The sequence below is a fragment of the Pagrus pagrus genome (assembly GCF_965226575.1).
Source record: "Pagrus pagrus genome assembly, chromosome: 8".
Taxonomy (NCBI): Eukaryota; Metazoa; Chordata; class Actinopteri; order Spariformes; family Sparidae; genus Pagrus; species Pagrus pagrus.
The window spans coordinates 14859324-14881021 of record NC_140192.1 but is presented as its reverse complement, the minus strand read 5'-3'; the positions used below and the strand labels follow the sequence as shown (position 1 = coordinate 14881021).

General features: G+C 42.4%; 1 protein-coding gene across 1 annotated transcript in view; it reads right to left on the bottom strand.

Annotated features, from left to right (window-relative positions):
• Positions 1 to 21193, bottom strand: part of srrm4 (serine/arginine repetitive matrix 4) — a 60190-nt gene extending 38997 nt beyond the window's left edge. Inside the window, exon 1 of the mRNA XM_084359286.1 lies at positions 20383 to 21193. Coding sequence (XP_084215412.1) covers positions 20383 to 20576 — 194 coding nt within the window. The 5' untranslated portion in view covers positions 20577 to 21193. The remainder of the gene's footprint in view (positions 1 to 20382) is intronic.
• Between the last annotated feature and the right edge of the window lie 505 nt (positions 21194 to 21698).

Here is a 21698-nt window from a genome sequence, read left to right as displayed (position 1 = left end):
TTTGACTGTCACGTAATTTCTAACTAAAATCCAGTCTTTGGGAAACATGCTTTTCACGTTAAAAACAAGACTCTCACTTCACCATGAAATCAAACAAGTTCAGGGACACACAGCCGTCTTAATCTATGCTAAAACAACGGTGTTCCACAACACAGCTCTACACCTCCCTGGGGGGTTTCTAACCCTTCCCGACGATGGCTGGAGGTGACCTCGGTCCATGTTGGTACACATAATTACCATTTCCCTACAGGGAAACGGTGATCAATGAGAGAGTGACCTTCCCCTCCGCACGCACCTCCTTCAAAGTCAGATAATAAATTGGCTCATCTCACCTCCCCTACCGTCTGTGTTATTTAGAGGGCTATCTGAGGGAGTCCATTACCTTTTTATGGAAAGGAGGTTCATTCAATTTGCTGGCGACCCAATAAGAAGTTCTGTATGGATGCACGGCGAGGGGCTCAAGGGCAAGTGAATTATTCCATTATCTTTAATGTGTGGGAAGGCAAAAGGCGTCAAGGTCCCGAGGGGATTTATTTAGCTACGTAACCTCTGTTCCTCAAGAGGAAACAAGGGGAGTAAATAAAAAGTCGCAAATAGGCTCTCTCATGCTTATTCACGGCGGTTTTAATAGATTTTAAGAACGTGTTCCTCTTTGCATAAGTTTAAAAATTGTTTTTACAAATGCTCTCTGTCCTTACACCTTTTCTGAAACACTAAAAAGATGCCGAATGTAATTTTTGTCCGGTCATGTTAATGTCTACTAAACTGCACCAGAACACTGTCTTTATTTTCCTTTTCGTTCATGTTGGAGGCTGATGTGACAAACAGAAACCCGTAATGACATTTAATTGAAAAGCATCACAGCCGCATGGCTTGAAATGATTGGCTTAATTAAAGAGTCTTCTTATATTTGGCTTAAACCTTATTAAAGGATAATCCCCCTCAAAGTCAAAGGTGTTGTTTAAAGGATTCACCATGCAGCATAGTCAGGCTGCACATGCTGTATATTCATGTGGATATAACGAGTGGCATGAACTAGAAAGCGACATGCACATATGGTCTCGTATCGACGCTCATTACTTGCTGTTGGTATAGAAGCCAAATGAATGTAGTTTGAAGGGTTCACAGCTGCCCGGCCATGATAATTAGTGAAAAAACCCACTGAGGGAAGGGTTTATAATCTAAGCAAAATATAAATCAGTATTTTCACAAATCTATCCCATGATGACACAGTTAGTAACAGCTATATCTGAGCACAGTCTATTTTTGGATGTTTGTATGTGATATTGCATGACCAAGGAGGTGAACCACTCACTGTCGGCTCATAATGTGTTAGGATCGATTAGTTTGTATAGATTTTGTCCCAAACAGCCACACCCATTTCATTAGCCCTCTACTTTAATAGCCAGTAAGTTTTTCACCCACATTAGGTTGTTGAAGGTCATTCTGGGAAATGCAGGAACACATGTATAAAACGAGTAAAGATATAGAAATGAAGATATTAAAACAATTCTTTTTATTTTCCTCTATCATGCATGGCCAAGTAGTCAGAGGTCCCTCCATACAATATTTCTCAATTTCTAATGCAATAATTCTCAATTTGATAACCGCAGCAGAACGTGTGTAGGCATATTGAATTCAGATCTATTTTGAGAGCTCTATGAAAAGCCTCACTGCTTCATAACATAGGTAAACAGGCGTAATATTATAAATTGCATATTTCATATCTCTATCCAATGTGCGGGACGTGTTGGGAAATAAGATATGTTAAAGAATAATCCCTCTAGGCATGTATGAGGCATCTGGCGCAAAGCCTGTCAGCTGCTTTAAACACCGTCACCGTGTTGACAGCATGTTTTTTGTCATTTAGCTGGCGAATGCAGCCGCTCTCTGAGCGAACAGAAGAGCAGTGGTGCCTGAGAAGTGAGTATAGGTGTAAACTCGAATCTTTCCCTTTTGTCAAAGAAATCCTATAAGCCCATTTTCCGGTGAGGGAAATAATAGCGAGGGGAGGGCGAGGTAAAAGTGACTCAGGTGTGGGGAGTCCACTCTGCGTTCTCGGGGGAACCGGAGGAGACAGAGTTTAAGAGAAGGTGAGTCTGATCCTGCAATGTTTTGAGTGGAAGCAGATTATGAAAAACAGAAGAGTCCTGATGAAAAGTGACTTAAGCCTTATTCACACGGGGCACTACAGGACGGTATGTTGGGAACTTGATTCAGTTAACGAATGACCCCGTCGACCTCTGCGTGATTACATCAATCTAAATATGTAAGTTGTGGGTTTGTGATTTAGTTTGTAAAACTTATTACATTCAAAATCAATACACTTTGTTCCCTTTGTGTTCCCCAATAATAATAATACTGTATACATTATAAAGGAATTGTTTTGAAGATATGTTCAGCACAATCATCGATGGACTTTACTGTTTATTTAAAAAAAAAATTGTAAAAGGAGAGAAATGAGGCAGAATTTGATTCATGATGGATTAGCATTATTGGGGGAAGCTCAGATTTTCGCAGTCAGAAATTTGCCCTCACACTACAAATTACAGACATGGTAGATTTGCACAGAATTAAAATCTCCATAAATCTTTGGAAAATACTGCAAAACCATCTCACGTTCCTGAGCAATATCGCTCCTGTGGGAATGGGGAACGGGGCTTTAGGCCAGGATTAGAGCTGATAGCACAGGCGGTCATCCACAATGATGACCTGAGGGCTACGGCGGTACGTCGCTAACTGGCTTTTAGACTCGACTCCTCCAATCTTACGTACTCTAACCTTGGCGCCTGTCAGTCAGGCTGGAGGACTGTCCTCTCACCTCAGAGTTTATGAGAAAAGATAGGGTGACTGTGAGATTATTCCTCCTTTCCAATACCATATTAGCCCCTAATCTCCCGCCTCTCTCGGCCCATTCTCAACAGGATGAGGTGTCGTTAAGGGCAGCGAAAGATGGAGAGAGGGATGGTGGAGGACTTTGCTGGAGAAGGAGTAAATATGTCAATCACTTGAAGTGCCGTGAGGCTTTTCTTGAAGAGGCGGAGAGGAAAGTCAACAAGCTAACTCGCCTCTTCCTCTTCAACATCTCCACATCCGAGGTGTTCAGAATGATTAAAACACCAGACTACATGTCTGCTGGAGACTTCTTATGCAGACGAATAAAAGAATCAAATATTTCCTTATCAACATGCACACACACAGTGGTTTTGATTCATGTGCACCTGTGTTTCAAAAGCTCTGCATTTCAAAAGCAGTTTTCACCAGGTTGAATAAAGAGGCAAATGTGCAGGAAATCAAGGACTCGGATAAGTGGATTAAAAATAGACTCTATTCTGCTCTTTGACTTTGACGTTGATATCTCAGTGCATTAAGTTCTCCCTTCGGCCATCATGAGAAGGATTATGCCACCAGTCAAGATCTATTTGTTTACGCAAATCATCACTTGATAGGCCGAGCCCCCCCTTCCCCTCCCCTCCCCTCCCCTCCTCCTCTACCTCGACTGAATATATCAAACAAGATGAGGGCGTCCTGCAGTCAAACTCTAGCCGGCAGCTCGGTGTCCATCTCATGATTTAAAGTACAGTGCCGCATTCTGCTGCAGCAAGTTATGAAATAATATTCAAATATAGACAATGTAGGTTAATGTGGAAGTTGATGAGCTCAGGCAGATGTGCTGCAACTCCGGACTACGAGGCATTATTGCAAACATGGTTCGGATTCTTTCTATTTTAAACCTTCGGATTCTCTGCCGAAGGTTCCCTCGGTGCAAAAAACAAGAAGGCAAAATCGAAAAGTCAAACTTCTAGCACAGCGTTAATAATTTAGCAGCCTTCCACAGAACTAGGAACTCATTTAGATGAGGACAAAAGGCACTCGTGCATCGCCCTGGCCGGATCAAAGGCAAATCATTAATTCGAAGCCTCCTGTTGTACTCGGATCTGGTGTTTTATTGCAACTAGATTTCCTTAAACTGTCTTCAGAGTCAAAGAGAGTGCTGAGACAAAGCAATTCTCTTTCTCCTACAAGGGCACTGCTGAGCCCGAAGTTTAAATTGAATGCCCCAAAATAACCGTTTAATTATGTGGCTATCGGAGAGGCTTTCATGTTTTCCGAATGAATCAGGGCGAGCGAGATAACCAATTCTTTCATCGATGCAAAACTGAAAAAAAAATTAAGTCTCCCTCGCTTCTATGAAAAGTGATAGGAAGCCACTGAAATGAGCTCATATGCCAGAGACATTAATTATATTTCTTATAATTAGGTAGAATATCCCCAGATCACCCCGATCCATGCCAGATAAATTTAATTAGTGGACAAATTCAACAGCACATGCAGTGTCCATATCTTTATAAAGCTTCTGAGGCCGGAGGAAGTCTTTAGTTTAGCTCAGTTTAGTTGTCAAGGTACGGTCAAAGACGAGTTCCCACCACAGCAGGTGATAAAGCTGTGTTTTATCGCAGATTTTAACCCAGTGCTGTTATGACTTATTCTTTTTGAAGAGCTTTTAAAAAAAAAAAAAAAAAAATGGAGGGCTTTCATCCGAAAATATGCAGCAGCAGCATTTCACAGACACATATATATGACTCCATGTGAATTCCCAAATGTTTTAAATTCTAAATATTCACGGCGCTCCGACACACCCGGCGACTTGTTCTCTGCTTGTCAGAGCAAATCTGTCACTGAGTGAATAAGTTTGTGATTCATTCCATGACGGCTGCCTATAGCAAATGAATTACTGGCCATGAATATATAACAGACTACGTCTCCATGATGAGGAATAAGGCCGACTTTGACGGCTGAAAAAGTTAATTAAACTTGGATTGTGGAGGACTGGCCTTGGTTGATTATTTATGGATTAAAATGACAAATAAAACAATATATTACAGTAAACTGAGGGCAAGTTTTTCCAATGGGGCCTCAGCGTGCTGAAATCAGGAATACATAAAAAACAGAATTACATAAGAAAAAGGATAATTTATATCTTAACAAGCCTCTGTGGGGCTGTCCTGAGGCACAGCAGTGCTTTGAGCTAAATGCTAACACTGGCAAAGCAACATGTTCGTGCAAAGCAACGTGAGAGTTACACTATATTGTCAGAACAGAGATCAAACAAAACAATCAATTTGGACCCGGCAACATTTTTTCAGTAATTGATTTACAGGAAAAGAGGTACTGATATTCTGCACCTTTCTACAATCTCTGTAAATGTATTATTATTATTATTTTTTTTTAAAAATGATTTGTCTACATAAAAATGTTATCAATATGACCTTTAAGTATTAGACAAATTAAAAAATCTGACCCAATGATGTGCTGAAGGAATAGATGAGGTATTACCACAGTCATTACAATCTACCCAGAGGGGGACGTGAATTAATTTCACAGCAATCTTTTTAATAATTGTCAAAACATTTCCAACGTGAACCTCACAGTGGCTCTATAAGAAAAGTGAAACGATCACCAAAGTCATTAAAAATCACTGTCTGGGGATCAATAATGTCTGTGTAAAATTTCGAAGCATTAATTTAATAGTTGTTGAGAGATTAGTCTGGATCTCCATAGAGCCATGCTGCTACTTTGGAGCAGCTAAACATATGACTTACCACAACCACTAACTACTAACTAAACACTCTTATCAACATTGAACACAGCAACAACATGAATTGTATAATTTGACTTTATATAACTTCTTCAGATCGTCATCAAACCCTTAAATGACTCAAAATGGCCTCTGAGTGAATGAACCAGCCATGACGTTGCTAAACTGCAACTGCAAAGTCATTTCATTGCATCAGTAGCTACTGGATCGCTTACACTGACCACATTTAACATATGTCTAATGACTGAGCCGTTCAAGAGCCTCTTGCTACTTAATTAAGGGAATAAATGATCCATTTACAGAAACCAAGGCAACAGAAACACTGATCTTGTGGCAACATGCTGATGTAATGTAAAAATTATAACTTTTTTAATGATTTTCTGCAGTCTGCAAATAGAAAACTGCACGGTCGACCTATAATATGCTGAAGTCATTACAATTTGAGAGCTTGTGCACTTATCGATGACAAAGAGAAACAAATATGTTTTGTTGTTATTCATTTGGGGCTGGCTCAAGAAAGTTTTTCTGATGATGAGTTAAAAAAAAACCCCTGTAGTATCACATAGTCTAAAAGGGGATCATATCTCCCGTCTCCTCTCAGCGTGATCTGGCCCGACAGAACAGGAGATTTCGACTCGACTTCTGAGCATGTCTCTCTCACTTCGGGAACAGCGACAAACCTGTCAGCTCCATTTGTCCTAATCATATCTCAGTGGGATGTGCCGGCTACTGGAACGTCATTGGGAATATCACTCACACTCACGCACAAGTAGCACACTGGGAAGATGAGCCTATATACGAACAACAGCATGTACCCCCTGCACAGCCCTCCACCTGCAGCACTGTCGCTCTTTGACCTTGGCGTTGACCTTGACATGGCAGCGTCTTTCACTGCTCAGAGTCAGCTTGTTGCCTGGCGAACCTGATCTGTGTTCATCTGATGTGGCATTAGGGAGTGTGTACCTCCTGAAATTTGACTGGAAGCTCTATAAGGCGGCCGTGCACGCTGCAGGAAAAATAGCAACGAGAGCTACACTCTTGACTTAATTGTCAATAAACAAATGGATTTAGTAAGTCCAGTTTGTTCTTCACTCACTGCTGATTAGGCGGGAAACTTTATTCAGTCACACGCTTTGTTGAAGCCCAACTTTCTTGTTGAGACATACTGTAAAATAAAGGAACCACAGGGCAAGTTTGGCGAACAATAGCTGGTGAGCTAATGGCTATCATGTTAGCAACATTGCTCTCCAAACTTCCTCATCTTATGAATGCAGTGTAGGGACCCACGAACATTTATTACCTCCTTTTGCGATGTTTCGAGCCTTAAACATCTCACATATTTTCCTCTTTTGTCTCTCCCTCCACCTGGTGTTTAACATGCTTGGATGTGCACGCTTTTATAAACACTTTTTCATTATTAGTTTCTTCTCAGCCCATCAGCGTCCTTTCATTTTCTCTCTTTGCCAATTCCGACCCATCCTCACGCCGTTCACATTTCAATACCAAGTCATGGTTTTTAATGTCGACATTAACTGAGCTTCTATTCCACGAACAGCCATGTTTAAGCGATAACGTCAAGGCTCCAACATTTAACACCACCAATGTGTGAAAACAAGCCAACGTGAGACTGATTTTTAAACCGACAGACGAGAGACTGGTGGTTCACATACGTCTCTGTGATTATACTAAACTGTGAAGGCTGCTGCGCTGTCTTTGACACTGTGTGTCCTTGCTACATTAAAATGTTCCCTAGAGCGGCAATAACTGCACAAATGACTGGCTGCTATATGCTGGGAGTGTCTTAAAATCGGTAGACACTGGTATTGATCAACAACCCTGTCAACCCCTGAAATATAATATAGTCATTTTACTGCTAAAAGGCAGTAAAAATTACATTATCACTTTTAAAAGCATGCTGCAAAAATGAATCCTGGCTGGAGGGTACATTTTTTGCTCAAATAAGAAGGTAAAGCACAAGGCAAAATGTATTCATTATTTATGAGTGAATAATGAAAACTGGAATAATAAGGTAATGAGGCTAAAGTATTGGGACTACTTCGCTGGCATCATAAGAGCTTAAGTGGTATAAATTCTTAATGCAGACATTTCGTGGCTGTTTGTTCCTTTTCACTGATTGGAAAGAGCCAAAGCAGCTTAAAAAAAACAACAATTCAGACTCTCAACAAAGCAGCTGTTCCCTGACGCAACTTCGCCCGAAAAGTTGCCACGGAGCGAACCTGTCTTTCACCTGCGTAAATCTCAAAGGCGTCAAAGTTTTGGAATCGCTTGTCATTGCGTGACATTTGGTGTCAGGAAGCGGTGGCAGAGGTGAGAGTGGGGTGGAGGGAAGGAAGTAATGCAGAGGGCGGGCTAATTAATTCCTCCGCTCCCATCTCCGATTGCATTGGTGGCATCAACACCGCCACAGTTTGCACCCTTACCCCTGCATCGCTTATGCAAATGGTGGCAATTTCACATGAATGGCAGATCGTCTTCCTGGAATGAGGATGGGCAAGGAGCGAAAATGAAAAATGGAGGAGGCTGGGACGTGGGAGCCAGTCAGCCTTGAAATGATTTAATTTAAGTGATGAGGAGCTGACTTTGATAAGTTTGCATTTTAATAATGAACACTATGACCGCTTCAGGGGTCCAGTTACAAAGATGTAGAATACTTAGCAACAAAAAAACGAGACCAACAAAGCTGACAGTCAGTCACTGTAAGACAAAACTGAGGCTGAAGATCATTGTCTGAGTGTCCTCAGTGTGCCGGTGTCGGTGTGTGAGAAGGAGATTGTGTGTGTGTGTGTGTGTGTGGATCTAAAGTAAATAAGATGCTCCTGGGAGTTTTTTGACTCTGGAGTTAAATTTGCTGCCAGGGGAGAAAGGCTCCAGCTTATTATGTAGGATTTTTTTTCAGATTTTCCAATATACCGACTGTGGGGTGTGTATGCATATTTAATGAGGCCTTTTGGCTCGATGCGATTTTAGACTGAGAAGGATTTCAGCCTACTGTCATTATGAGTAATTGTGCTTCCTCATGGCACATTCCAGTTGGATGTGGCAATAACTATCTGTCTATCCCCCAAAGCACCACTGATCTTATTACGATTATGACTTTTTCTGCCGCCGTATATTCAAAAACCTGTCGCATATCATTTGTGTTGGGCCAACTGCGAACTTGGGAGTTCATCACAAAGGGAGTGCGCCTTCATCGTATGTTGTATGAACGAAGGTGCAACTTGGCAGACCGCACTGTATGTTAAGCGGTTTTCATTCTATGGCGGAAAATTTGCAGCAAATTAATTCAGTTTAATGGAAAATTCTGAATTCAATGGAGTCGCTTGCGGGGGCAAGGTACAATATACTGCATAATGACATCTGCGCTATTTTATTTCTTAGATTCTCTTTTTCTCATTTACTTATGTGATTTTCTTTTAATACATATTGTATGAGCCTTATTGAAGGGAGCCGAGAACTGCATTGCCGACGAGTGCTTCACTGCAAGTGTTGTGCATGTGACAAACGAAGAACTTGAAACTGAAATGTGCAATTCAGCAAGCCACCTTGACTTTGACCTCTAAAGAAAAAGAGAGTCAAAAACTGTTTGTGCTGTACATTTTTTAAGTTAGTAAGAAATGCACCACTAAACAGCCATGATTTTCAGTTAATAAACCGTGTGGGCTGGCCAGGGGGTAGCTACAAGTTTTGAACAGTTTTAAAAATCTCTGAATTTAGTTTCCTTAACAAAAGGCCTATGAAGGCTTTGAAAAGTCCCAAATTGAACTGTACAAATGTCTTAAATATTTTCATTTACCCATTGTATGCAGTAAGGTTGGTTATAAAATGTTTCTCTATCTGAGTGCAGGCAGTTGGCAGACGCTTCAGACCTGAGAGTGGCGGACTGAGGATGTTTGAGGGGCAGGGACAAAAAAAAAAGAAGGGCCCCAGCGCACAGAAACACATGATACATTCATAGTGAACTGCAAGGGCAACCTAGACAGCACTTTATCACATTTTAGCTACCAAGAGGACACTTTCACAGCGTTTCTTCAAACATGGGTGCAGCACGTGTGCAGAAGGCCGTTTTTGTTGAGTTTCAATCAGCACCATCAGACTCCAAAGACATAACTTCAAACGAGGAAGACGAATGCATGACGCAGCATCACTTCTGTGCATGTGACACAGCTGTTCTGATTAAAGCTGTTACTGTGTGTAAACACCAGAGCCTGGCTTCCTATCACGCTTTGAATTACAATACTTTTCTGATGTCTCAATGTTTGTTTTCATCAGTAATTGCTGCAAAAAGAACTTGCCTGTATTTTCAATTAGGCCAAACTGAAAAACACAAAACATGCAGATGTGTTCAATTAAACTCTTCAGTGATAACATTTATTTGAACGGACTTAAGATTAAACAAAATCACATTAGGAGGCAAAATCTGTCTTCCTGTTTGCGTTTCTCCTCAGCGTCGTGCCTCTTTGCCGCAGGCCAGATGATGAGCAGTTAAAAGTTGAAAGTTGGCTCATATCTTTTTCATGTCGAGAGACATCCCTGGTTTGTGAAGATCTAATAGGTCGTAATGAGCGAGCCGTCCCCCTCTCTCAGCCACCACTCTCGCTGGTAATGAATCGCTCAAAGGAATAGGTCATTTCTGACTGTCTGTACGATTTACTACCATCCATTTCATGTATGGAGCCAGCGGAGGACAAAGGAGTGTTTCACCTTCTCTCTCATCTATTATGAGTTTATTCAATGTTGTACATTGTGTGCCTACATATAATTCAATTCCCTTCTGGCCAAGACTCAAGAAAGGATTTCTATTCATGGGCTGGAATATGATATTCAGTAAAATGTAATAATCTTGGCTGCCCCAGTGTCCTGAAATGGACAATCTGAAAATGTCACTCACAGAGTCTCCACTCTCGTATCTTTATTTCCTTCCTTCTCTTCTCCTCTCTTCTCTTCCAGACTGTTATTAAAGTCTTCCTTTGCACTGCTGTTATATTGATTTCCAACCCACGTCTTTACTGAAAATAATGACTAACTATTTCTCCCTTTCATTTCTCATTTTCCTCTCCCTCTCTTTAGCTCTGATTCTTTCACAAAATACAGAAGCCAATTACATAAAGCTGTTTGCTGTTGGACACACTGCCGATTCATGCTAAATGTGTACACATTTCTGTACGAGACAAAATCCTTGCAAAGTTTGGTCTTTTTTGTCCTTTTTTAAGCTTATTCGGTTGTGTCAGCTTTAACCTTGTTGTGCACTGGTTCGTCAATGCAAAAAAAAAGCACACAATATCTTCGTTCGAAGCCTTTGAACAAGGTTAAGCAATGCAGAGGCCGCAAGAAGCCAAGCTGAAAAGTCCATTGACGTATCTGAGGCAACATCTGTCCGTTTGGGTTACTGTAGCCAGAACATTACAGGGCCAAAGCTCATAGAGATAAGAAACCTCTAATGAAGTTTGAAAGACTAAAGCTAGTGATTCAGAGTCTGTGCTGACCAAACTACAGAGAAAATATTTCGCTTTTTACAGAATAAATCAGTGTTGTTACATTTCAGATACGCATTGATAATGAATCTCTGTTTTTGTGTCTCCTTTTATTCTTGCAGAGTCTGCACACACACACACACACACACACACACACACACACACACACACACACACACACACACACACACACACACACACACACACACACACATTTTGAACAACCAACACAATTTACTATGTTAATGGACTTAAATGCCACGAGTCTCTCCAAATGTCAGTGCACTCGATTTTAACATACGGTGAGTGCAACCAGATCCATACTGCTCTGCATCAGTCTCAAGTTATACACGAACAGCTCAAATTCCAGTGAAGAAGACAGTTAACGTTCAAACAGGGCTAATGTTTTTTTTTTTTTTTTTTTTTCTGTTATGATTATGGAAATAAACTAATTCAGGCGTAAAAACTCGAGCTCAAACAGAATTGGTTCCCCCTTCTCTGCCACTGGAGCAGAAAATTCCTCTTTACAGCAGACAGATTACATTTTTGCCTTATGTTTTACTGATGTGGATTAAACATCTACATCTTTGCACACAGTTTCAATAAAATATATTTTGTTGTCTGAGCGTCACCCTCAATGCTCAGAGTTGGAAAATAGACTTACCCAGCTCGTATATTACTGTGAGAAGCACTGATGCTTCACCTTTAGTAGGTGTTTTACAAATTATTCTACCCTTTATTTTATATTTGGTGTCAACTTGTTACGAGAAAAGCACCTGAGAAGCTTATAAAACATGATGCACGGTTAAATGCTGGAAGAAAAACTGGTGGCAGAAAGAAATAAGTTTGCATATTTCTTCTTTCAATTTCCAGTCTTAGCCAAATGATTCTGTTTCGGTGCTTAATCTTGAGTGCTTTTTAAATCAGGTTTGTACCTTGAAATACTGGTGTATTACATGACACTACCCTGCAAAGACACAACTTTGTGGTTCTAAGAAAACCCTTAAAAAGTAGCTGTAGTGCAGGTTATTTCTATCCCACGGTAAAGTCTGAGACCGGCAACACCTGCACCTCAGGAGGAGTCAAAGATTTGCCTCTAAAGGTCATACTAGTGTGACTAAGTTTAAGTAAACTAGCAACTTGGCTATTTGAAGGTCAGGAGTGCCACATGATGTCTGGCCTGAGGCACCAAGATATCCAGAAAAGGGCCTGTTCCTGTCAAACTGTCATCACACTTGATCTTCAGATTCGTAAGCAAACTATATTTTCCCCACAAATCATACATTCTGCAATGTATGAAAATATTCCCCTCATGATATGAGACTTTGCAGCAGCCAGCAGCTGCAGGAGGACGGCAGTGTGTGGCCTTTCCCTCACAGAGGTAAGCCACATCCTGGAAACTGTGATCCCTGAGGAGGAATGTCACAGCAGAAAGGGTTAACTCTGAGCTCTTTGCTTTCATCTTGGAAAAAACGCTGCTGCTGCTGCTGTTCAGCTCTGGAGGAATTATCATGTTGAACTGCCATATAGCGCCACATGTGTCATTGTAGGTGTGTTACTGCATGTGCAGGCCCATATATGTCCAACTTCCTGTGGGTTTAGGTACTGTAGGTCACTTGCAGATGGATTAGAGGCACTAACCCTCTGAGTACAGCAATAGTAATGCATATAATGTATACGTATATACTGGATGCAAATATCAAAGACTGTGACTGCTTTGAGGCACAGCCGTTACCCATCACGCTGAGGCCACATTAAACATCTATCACAAGTTAGCACTCAAGTGCAGCATATCGCTTCCCAGAATCGACGGCAGTGTCGCCGGAGCTAAACTTATTTCTCATCGTGTTGAGTTGAGCCTTTGTGACGCAGAGAGTGAAATTTGAAATGTCAAAGTGAGCTTTAAAAGCCAGAAATATCACCTGTTGAGGTAATTGTTGAGTCATTGGCATTTATCGATAACACCATAACCCCCTCAACCACTGATATATTACAGCCATTTTGTGCTGTGGCCCGGGGAATGTCTTTCTTATTTTACCTTTAATGTGCTCTGCTGTTCTCGCTGTCAGTTTTTTCGGGCCTGTTCATATTGAGAACAAATCCTTCCACTGAATCCTCCAGTAAATAACACACATTGGTTATATATGAAGACAGAATGAGATTACAAGAAACAAAACTGTACTTTCTTCTAGCTGTGCAGTCTATCCTGTGTCAGTGCCGAAGCAGAGAGGGACTTGAACTGGCACGATCGTATGCTGCAGGTAAACAGAGAAAATATGGATGGTTGCAGTGTTGCTAATTGAAACAGTAAAAACAACCTGTCTGAATGGCCTCTGCAGGTTGCCTTCACTGTACACTTACTAATCGCCACTTAGCACCAGCTCAAAGTATTTAGGTCTTATGGAAAGGATAGTAAGTAAAGGATTTTTTTCTGCTTGCTCAATGAGCCTTTGTGAGAAACACATTGCTGACTGTGCAATTGCAAAAGAAATAACTAATTCATCTTCTTACAAATAAAAAACCTTAAACAATAATGTACACGCTTGCTCAGTAGTTTTGCTGATAAAACCTCACTTAGTCTGGAATTACCAGTAGCTTAATGTTAGATACATTTGTATAACAGATTTATTGAATCAATTCACTGACCTAAAGCAACATTATGTAACTTTTCTGCCTTAAAATAACTTAGCTTCAGAATCATGTTGATTGTACAGTGTCTTGTAACAGGGTGAATGGTGTCTCTGCACTGTGTAGCTTCAGTGAGAGGGTAGGATCACAGTGTTACATAGCCTACATGTTTACTTCAGTTTTCAACACATAACATTTTTATGACGTAATGAGTTTTGTTTGTAGTCAGCGCCTACATTACATCTGACAAACTGTTACAGACCTGGGATTTGTATTTACGACAGTGGTGTTGCGCTCAGAAACTGTGGGGGGCGCCAAATCGCAGAAAACGCAGATTTTTAAATAGTGTTGCTTTTTGTTGTCGCTTCCTCTAGTTTTGCGACTGTTACCATTAAGTATCATCCCATAATTGTGACTTATAGAGTCGTCATTGATGTCACTCAACTCGAACCAAACTAAACAATCTTGTACTGTATGGCTAAAGATACGATTCAAATACATTTCTTAAATCGTCCCTTCATGTTTTGCTTCTGTTTCACAACAATACGATGACCTCTCCCTGATATTACATCATTTCTGCTGTTAAAATGATTCTTTGTTCTGTGAAAGGTTTAAAAATCAGTTGTTTAGAGAAACAGAGGAATATCTGCACATCTTCTTACTTATGCAAGTCTTTCAAACCACATCACACAAACTGCACAAAATGCTTGATCTTCAAGCTATAAACAACTCTCTCTTTGTTACAAACAACAAATTAGCAATCGTATAAGTCTTCTGCATCAAACTGTCCTTTTTCAAGCAACGCTTAGCCTTCTGTTAAAATCTGGGTGTGTTGTTTGAACCCCCGTTTTGAAATGCATATTAGCTTGTCCAATCTTGTTTTCAGCATGCAAGGAATATTGCCAAAATCAGTTCATTTCAGAACTTCAGACACACAGGATCCATCACACATATTTCTATTTTCATGCGGTTAGATTTCTGTAATAGTTTCCTTTAAATTGCAAAAATTACACAAAATGCAGCTGCTTGACAACAAAAACTAGAAAAGGGAACATATTGGTCCCGTATAATGTACATTGGGGACCAGTTTGTGCCATGTATTTTCCTAATGTTTATTTTTTCTCACATATTCATATATCTTGAATATTATCGCTGTCTCGGTTTCCCTGAATGCTTCTCAGTGTGCGCCTACATGCTGTAGCAGTGTTAACAGGTCTTAATCATGAAGCGCTGGTTTGATTCTCATGGATTTGCCGTGCAGAAATCAATGCCAAATATAAATCGACACCAATTAGCATCTCCGTTATAGCTCCTATTCCTGTGACATATAAAATGCGTCCTGCTGTAAAACACAGTGGAATGGTGCACCAAGTGTTAAGTTGCTGACAGTGGTTTGATTCAAATGGATTGGCTATGCGGGGGAATCGATATCAAATGTGAATCCATTTTGGTGATAAGTCTGATTCCTGCCCGGGGAGTCGGCATCATCTCTTGCTCTGTTGTCAGCATGCCTCAGCAGCCGCATCCTGTGCACTCTGAGTAATATGACACAGACACAGAGAGGCCGAGTTAACGCTCAGTGAAAAGATACTGCGAGAAGGGAGGAGAGAGATACTGATGTGAGGAGTGGAAGGGAAGTCAGGGAAAGATACTCGGCGATGAAGAGAGCAGAAGTACAGACAGGGAGATATATAACGGCAGACAAACCCCTCGTCCGTCACTAAATCATGTTTGCCATTCTTGCTGAGAGGAAGAGAGAGATGCTTCGTCCCACAGGGGAGCTCTGCCGGCTACTCCTTGATGTTTCTGAGACTCTGATTCCTGTATTCATTTATTCTCACACTTAGAACATTTTAAAGGCTCAATTTGTGGACCTTTTCCAGCACGCTTTGGTACAGACATGGCCACCGTAGAGATTCAAACCCCAGACTAATCTTTTTCACTGCAGTCACAAAAGGTGTGGACACAAAAACAAAAATTAATTCTGATGCGGAAAGTAACACGAGTGGGCAGAAAATCATACAGTTCGCAAACCCCAACCCCCACATTACATATTTTGAAGAGTAAACAAAGGAGAGCATTCGGCACAGTTTACAGAACGACTTCCAAGCTCAACCATGACCGACCACACACACTTTAGTTGTGGACAAACTGTTTTACTGTGAAATGGAGGGGGTTATAGAGTTGTAAACTAGAAAATACTACAATACCCATAATCCTCAGCAGTAGTAAATTTTAGAAAAATGTTGTTGCAGTTGAAAATTCATCCAAAAATAAATAAATTTCAGCTACATGATTTTTGTACATGCTTTGTCATTGGATGTTTGTTACAGAATTTCTGAGGAATTGTACTTGATTTGTTATCTTAATGTCTCTGACCTTTCTTTTTGTTAAAAAAGATATTTTTTCATGCATTTGTACATACTGGGTACTAATATTTCAATCAGGAGAGTTTCCTGCAGATCAAAGCTGCAGGACTCTCAGTCACTATCACTGACTGCAAACCAGGGGCATCCAAAATAGCTCCTCTGTTCCTTTACTGTGATTTCAGGTACACCCACTTTCAGATTTACCTCAAAATAAAATGGGTAAAAGAGGCTCTATGGAACGTGTGTTGTGCTGGAAACTTTCTTATTTCTAACCCTAACCCATAAAGTCACATCCTTTGAACTCCACAGAAGAAATCCACAAACCAGCAGCATTAAACGACTTCAACAAAGGTCTCATTGTTCACATCACCTTACAATCTGCTCACATATGGCTAATAAAAAAGTGATTGATACATGTAAATTGCTACAAATTTTTACTTATTGCCCCTTTAAGATGATGTGTGATGTTTACAACCTGTCTGATCTTCTGGACTCGTGTGTTTGTTGCCATGTCAGACTTTGTTGTTGCCTTATATTCCCAGATTTAAGCTATTTACATGCTGAGTTCAGAGTTATTATAACTAATGGAATAGCTAGTTATAAAAATGACGCCCAAGCTGTAATAAAACTAAATTATCCTTCATTGTAGCGCAGTGGTTTTAATATGATATGATGCAGCATTTAAGATAAAATTTTAAAAAGGCGAGACATTACCGCGATCCCTAGCTTAATGATCACATTAGCAACATTAAAAGAAAGTGCAGGCAAGCAGAAAGAGAAACTTAATGACTCTTTATTTACCCTCAGAAGTCAGATGAAGATGTTTCAAGATGGTGTAAAATAGGCAAAGGAACACACATTTTCCCCACCTGACTGAGTGTTATGTCAGACCATTGATTCATACATCTGCCCTTGTCTTACCCGGTTCCCCGAAGTCACCACAGGAGTTCCACAGAGATCAGACAACACATTTCTCCCCCACCATGTGAAATCCACATCTCTCCTTGGCTCCTTTGTTCACTTATTTTTTTACCAATCGGCATGTCAACTCTGAGAGAAACATGAAATCCTCTCACGGCTGCCAGATGTCTCACCCACTTGGTTTTTAAAATCATTTTCTCACACCACTGGACCCGATATTCTTCCCGTTGTTAACTTTTATCTTTCCACTGACACTTTCCCATCTAGTTTTAAGCATGCGATTGTTCAGCCTTTGGTGAAATGCTCCACCTTTGATTTGTTGATTTCGACTTTGTGGTCAATTGTCAGGCTGTTGCTGGGCTCGCACTGCTTTCTATTCTGAGGTGTTCCTGTTATTTTGTCCACCCGGCTGTATATCCCCACTGGTGCTGTCAGTGTACAAGACCCTCTCCAAACCCCTTTCCTCTCCTTGTTAAACCAGCATCTGCTGAGGTAAGAGGCCTGAAACCCCCTATCACACACACACACACACACACACACACACACACTCCCCCCCTCCTTTGCACTGCATTCACTCGAGCCTGCCATCTGCCACAGAGTTGGACAAGACCCCACTAACACGGCGGCCACACACACGCGCACGCACACAAACACACACGCTCTCATTTCTAACCCTCGCAATTGCTGGACAACATTTCCAGTACAGATGCACGTGAACGCTCACAACTACACGCACACACACACTGCACAACCCAAAGTTTGCCAGGCTGCATATTTAATGAGGAGCCCCCCCATGAACAAAACAGCTTGCAGGGTCATAATGGTTTGGAGGGGAGCCCCACCCCGCCGCACTGAGCCAGTGAACTCCTCCCCTCCACTGTGTGACTGGGCCTGAAGAGGAGGCAGCAGGGAGGACAGAAAGGGGAGGACGGAGGGAGAACAACAAACTCTAATTACTCCTCTGTGGCTCTCGGGCCCCTCCAGCATTTTTAATTTGGGAGTTAAAAGAGAGAGGAGGAGGAGAAGAGGAAGGAGAGTCGAGGACGGCACGGACAGAAAAAAGACCCGTGCTGATTGAACATGAAACGTCTCCCTGTGGCTCCCCTCTCTTCTCTCCCACTCCGCTTGTTGTACATAATGCCCCCTCACTTTCGCTGCAATTGTTCTTCATCACCCCTCAGTTATCCACAGTGAATAATGATGTTTCCTCTCGGAGAGAAAGAGGTAGAGGAGCGAGCCCGAGGCCATGCATTCTGATGGTCTAAGCATTCCCCGGTCACACTGCTCGGGCAAAAATCAACAGCACAGCGGGGAAGGGAGGGAGGACGCCTGAGCCTCCTCCTGCATCCATATTCTCTGTTTGTTTGTTGGGTTTTACTCATTATTTACAATCTGTATCATCCCAAAGTCCCTCTGTATCATACCCTCCTGGGCGAGAGAGGAGCGGACTTTCACAAACAGACACTGGCGAATTAGCACCATTATGTCTTCTCTCTGGGGACGTTCGTTCTCGCTTTCCCCTGCCATGCTGCCATCATCGTCACTGTCACCCGGACGGAGCCCGTTCAGGGGCAAAGCCACTTGAGGAGAGCCTCCTTCACAGAGAAGCCGAAGCTGAAGAGACAGCTGGGCCCCGCTCCAGAGGCTCTGGCTATTTGAAAAAAGGCTGCTCAGTTCACGGCAGCCACATTACATTTCCTTTCTTGTGGGTACATTTGCTTTGTTTCAATGTTTTCCCCCCAGTTTCCTAAAATAGATTTTAGTCCATCGTGTGAACAAGGCTGTTGTTGATTGACAGGAACATTGAGGGTGCTGTTTATTTGGTTAGATCGCTGAGCAAAAAAAAAAGGGATGTTTGGTCATATTCTCGCAATAAAGTGTTTTTTTTATCATACCCTACAAGCTAATAAAATCCTTTATAACCGGGCCATGTGCAGCATTATGGTCCTGCTGTAATAAAAGCCATTAAAGACACATTATCTGGTTCACTGTGTCTTTCTGCTGCCTGTGCCGATGTGGGATGAAATGGGCCATTCTAATCCTCATTAACATAGCTAATTTCACATAAGAGAAAGTTGATAGTGGGTGTCAAAACCATTCAAAGATCACCCAAGCAAGCAACATCGTTTGATGCGCAAGTACGCATGCGCAAATGGGCGCTTGCATGTGCCGTTGCGTACCTGTTGGCTCATTTGGGTGTCCTGTCGCATATGCCGTCAGCCCATATCAAAGGAAGCACCGTAATTGCCACTGTTGTGTAGCGTTTGACAGAGCAGAGACACAGCAGGCAGGGCAGCGCACGGAATTGAAGATGGCCGGTGGTTGATCGTGCACGCGGGAGCGGAGACGATGAGAAAAGACGAAGGGATAAGGAGGAGAAAGGGCAGCAGATAGATCATCCTCCCCTCTGGGGCTGCAAGGGCTACAGCTAACCTTTGGTCGGAGGGATGAAAAGTGGAGGAACAAACATGTGACACGCTGCTCCTCGAACAGACGCTGGCAGTGAGCCATGTCACAGGAAGGAAGAGGGGACAGTCTGACATTAGAGGCATGACGATGCCACCACATGACCTTTACAAGGGGACAATTAAGTGAACGTCACAGTTCTCAGGCCAGCTGTGTTTGGCTGTGTGTCGTGCGTGTGCGACTGCATGGAAAAGCGAAGAGAGATCATATGAATGAGCATAATGAATCCCAAAGACATATTTTGAGGTCTTAACCTCTAAAGGCCTCTGTAACAATGATTTGTGGGTCAAAAGATGTAATTTGGAAGAAAGCTGAAGGGTTTTATTGTGAGTTGACATTTATTCGACTGGATTTCAAGGGAGTAGGTTCTTACATGTAACATGTAAACTATAGTCGGTAAAATGCTGTTCAAACAATGGTTGTTTTGGACGAAGACATCTAAACTAATTGCTTTATAATAAAATGTGCAGCTGTTTCAACCAGACAACTAGATTATTTTTTAACCTGCAAATCACAAAAGCATGGTCTTAGGGACTAGACAGATTTTGTGAGATATGATCAACGTGTTCTTTGTGTGTCAGGAAAGAAAACATAAAAGAAATATTCAACAGTAAGAGCTTTGGAAATTGAATGTCCTGTGTGCTTGTGTCTTGGCATGTCCAGAAAACAAGGATCCTGTTCGTGACGCCCAAGACGAGTTCAGTGGTTCTGGTATCAGATAATTGAGAAACAATCAATCATTGTCTTTCTTAGCAATCACTCGCTTGCTTGCACGCGAGTTACTTGCTCAAAAAATCAAAAGCTCGACAATCTTAACCAACTCTCACTGAAGCAGTTGGACAGCAAACACATTTCACATGGGGGGCGGGGGGGACAAAAGACTGCAACAAGAAAGTTGAGAACTCACTTGGTCACCCTCCTGCGGGCGGTGATGCTGGCCACAATGACGCTCTCCGGTCTCGGGGTGGCCACAGCCTTGAAAGTCCCCTTCCAAAACTTCTCAAAGAGCTGCTTCTCTTCCAGCTGATGGAGGCCGCCGGTGCTGCCCTGCGATCCCAGGGACGGAGAGGGGCCAAGCTGGAGCGAACATGGGGGCTGCATCTTTGCCTCTCGGTCTCCAAACCAAACCAGTAGAGTCTATACACTCATGGACACACACACGCACACACACTCACACACACTCTCAATCTGGTTGTTGCTCAGGAGCTGTCCAAGTACTGAATCAAAATACACACATAAAAAGCGCAGCAAGTGTTGTTGCACCGTCCTCTCGTCTCAGCAGCAGTGGGTCAATGTGTCAGCGCGTCTGTCTGCTCTTGGCTCTTGTAGCGGGAGCGTGGGGAGAGGGACAAAAGCTGACCCTCTCCAACTGGAGTCTGGGTATTGTTCTCCCAGATGAGGGAAGGAGGGGTGGGGGAGATTGTGTTTCTCTCTCCGCCTCTCCTCTTCTGTCACATCTGCTGCTTCTTTGGGACGGGGGAGTTTGGAGGGGCGCGAAGGAAGCGCTCCTTTCTCCGGTGTGCGCTCCCGTCGGCAGCCTCACACAGAAGCAGGAATCACTCACAGGAGACGGGGCATGGTTCAGTCCTGAGGACTGAGAGACCGGCTGGTTTTTCTTGTTGTAGTGGAGAGATGGTGAGTGTGCGCGCCCCGGCTCAGGGCTGAGCGGGTGTCAGAGCAGGTGTCTGAGGGCAGACGTGGATGTGCGTCGGAGCGTGTGCGAGTGAGGAATCGAGTGAGGAGCTCAGCTGAGAGCGGCTTGTTTTGTGTCTCTCAGCCTGTGACGTCAAGGTTGGGGGCTGGACGCTGGGGAGAGGGACACCTACTGTCAACCTCTCTCTCTCTCTCTCTCTCTCTCTCTGTACTATCCCCTTGATTAGGTTCACTTGTCATCCTGCCAGATCCAGCATCAGTTTCTCTCATTTGTTTTTTTCTTTCATTCTTTGCATCTTGTCTTTAATTAATCGCTGCGGTGAGGAACAGAAACATTCACCAGCGATTATTTTGCCAATTAATTAGAGCTCCTGTCAGCATTGTCGTTGTTTTAGCTAACTTCCTGTGTGTTTTGCAGTTAGCAATCCCCTCCATCCTCTCTTCATCGCCACACTTGCGCGACTCCTTTTGTTTTCTTTGTGGCGGCTCTCTTTGCCTCTTTCTTTTCTTCAAGGGTTTTTCTTCACTTGGCTATAAGCCGTCACTGGGAGCGCTGGATTTGGCAGCCTT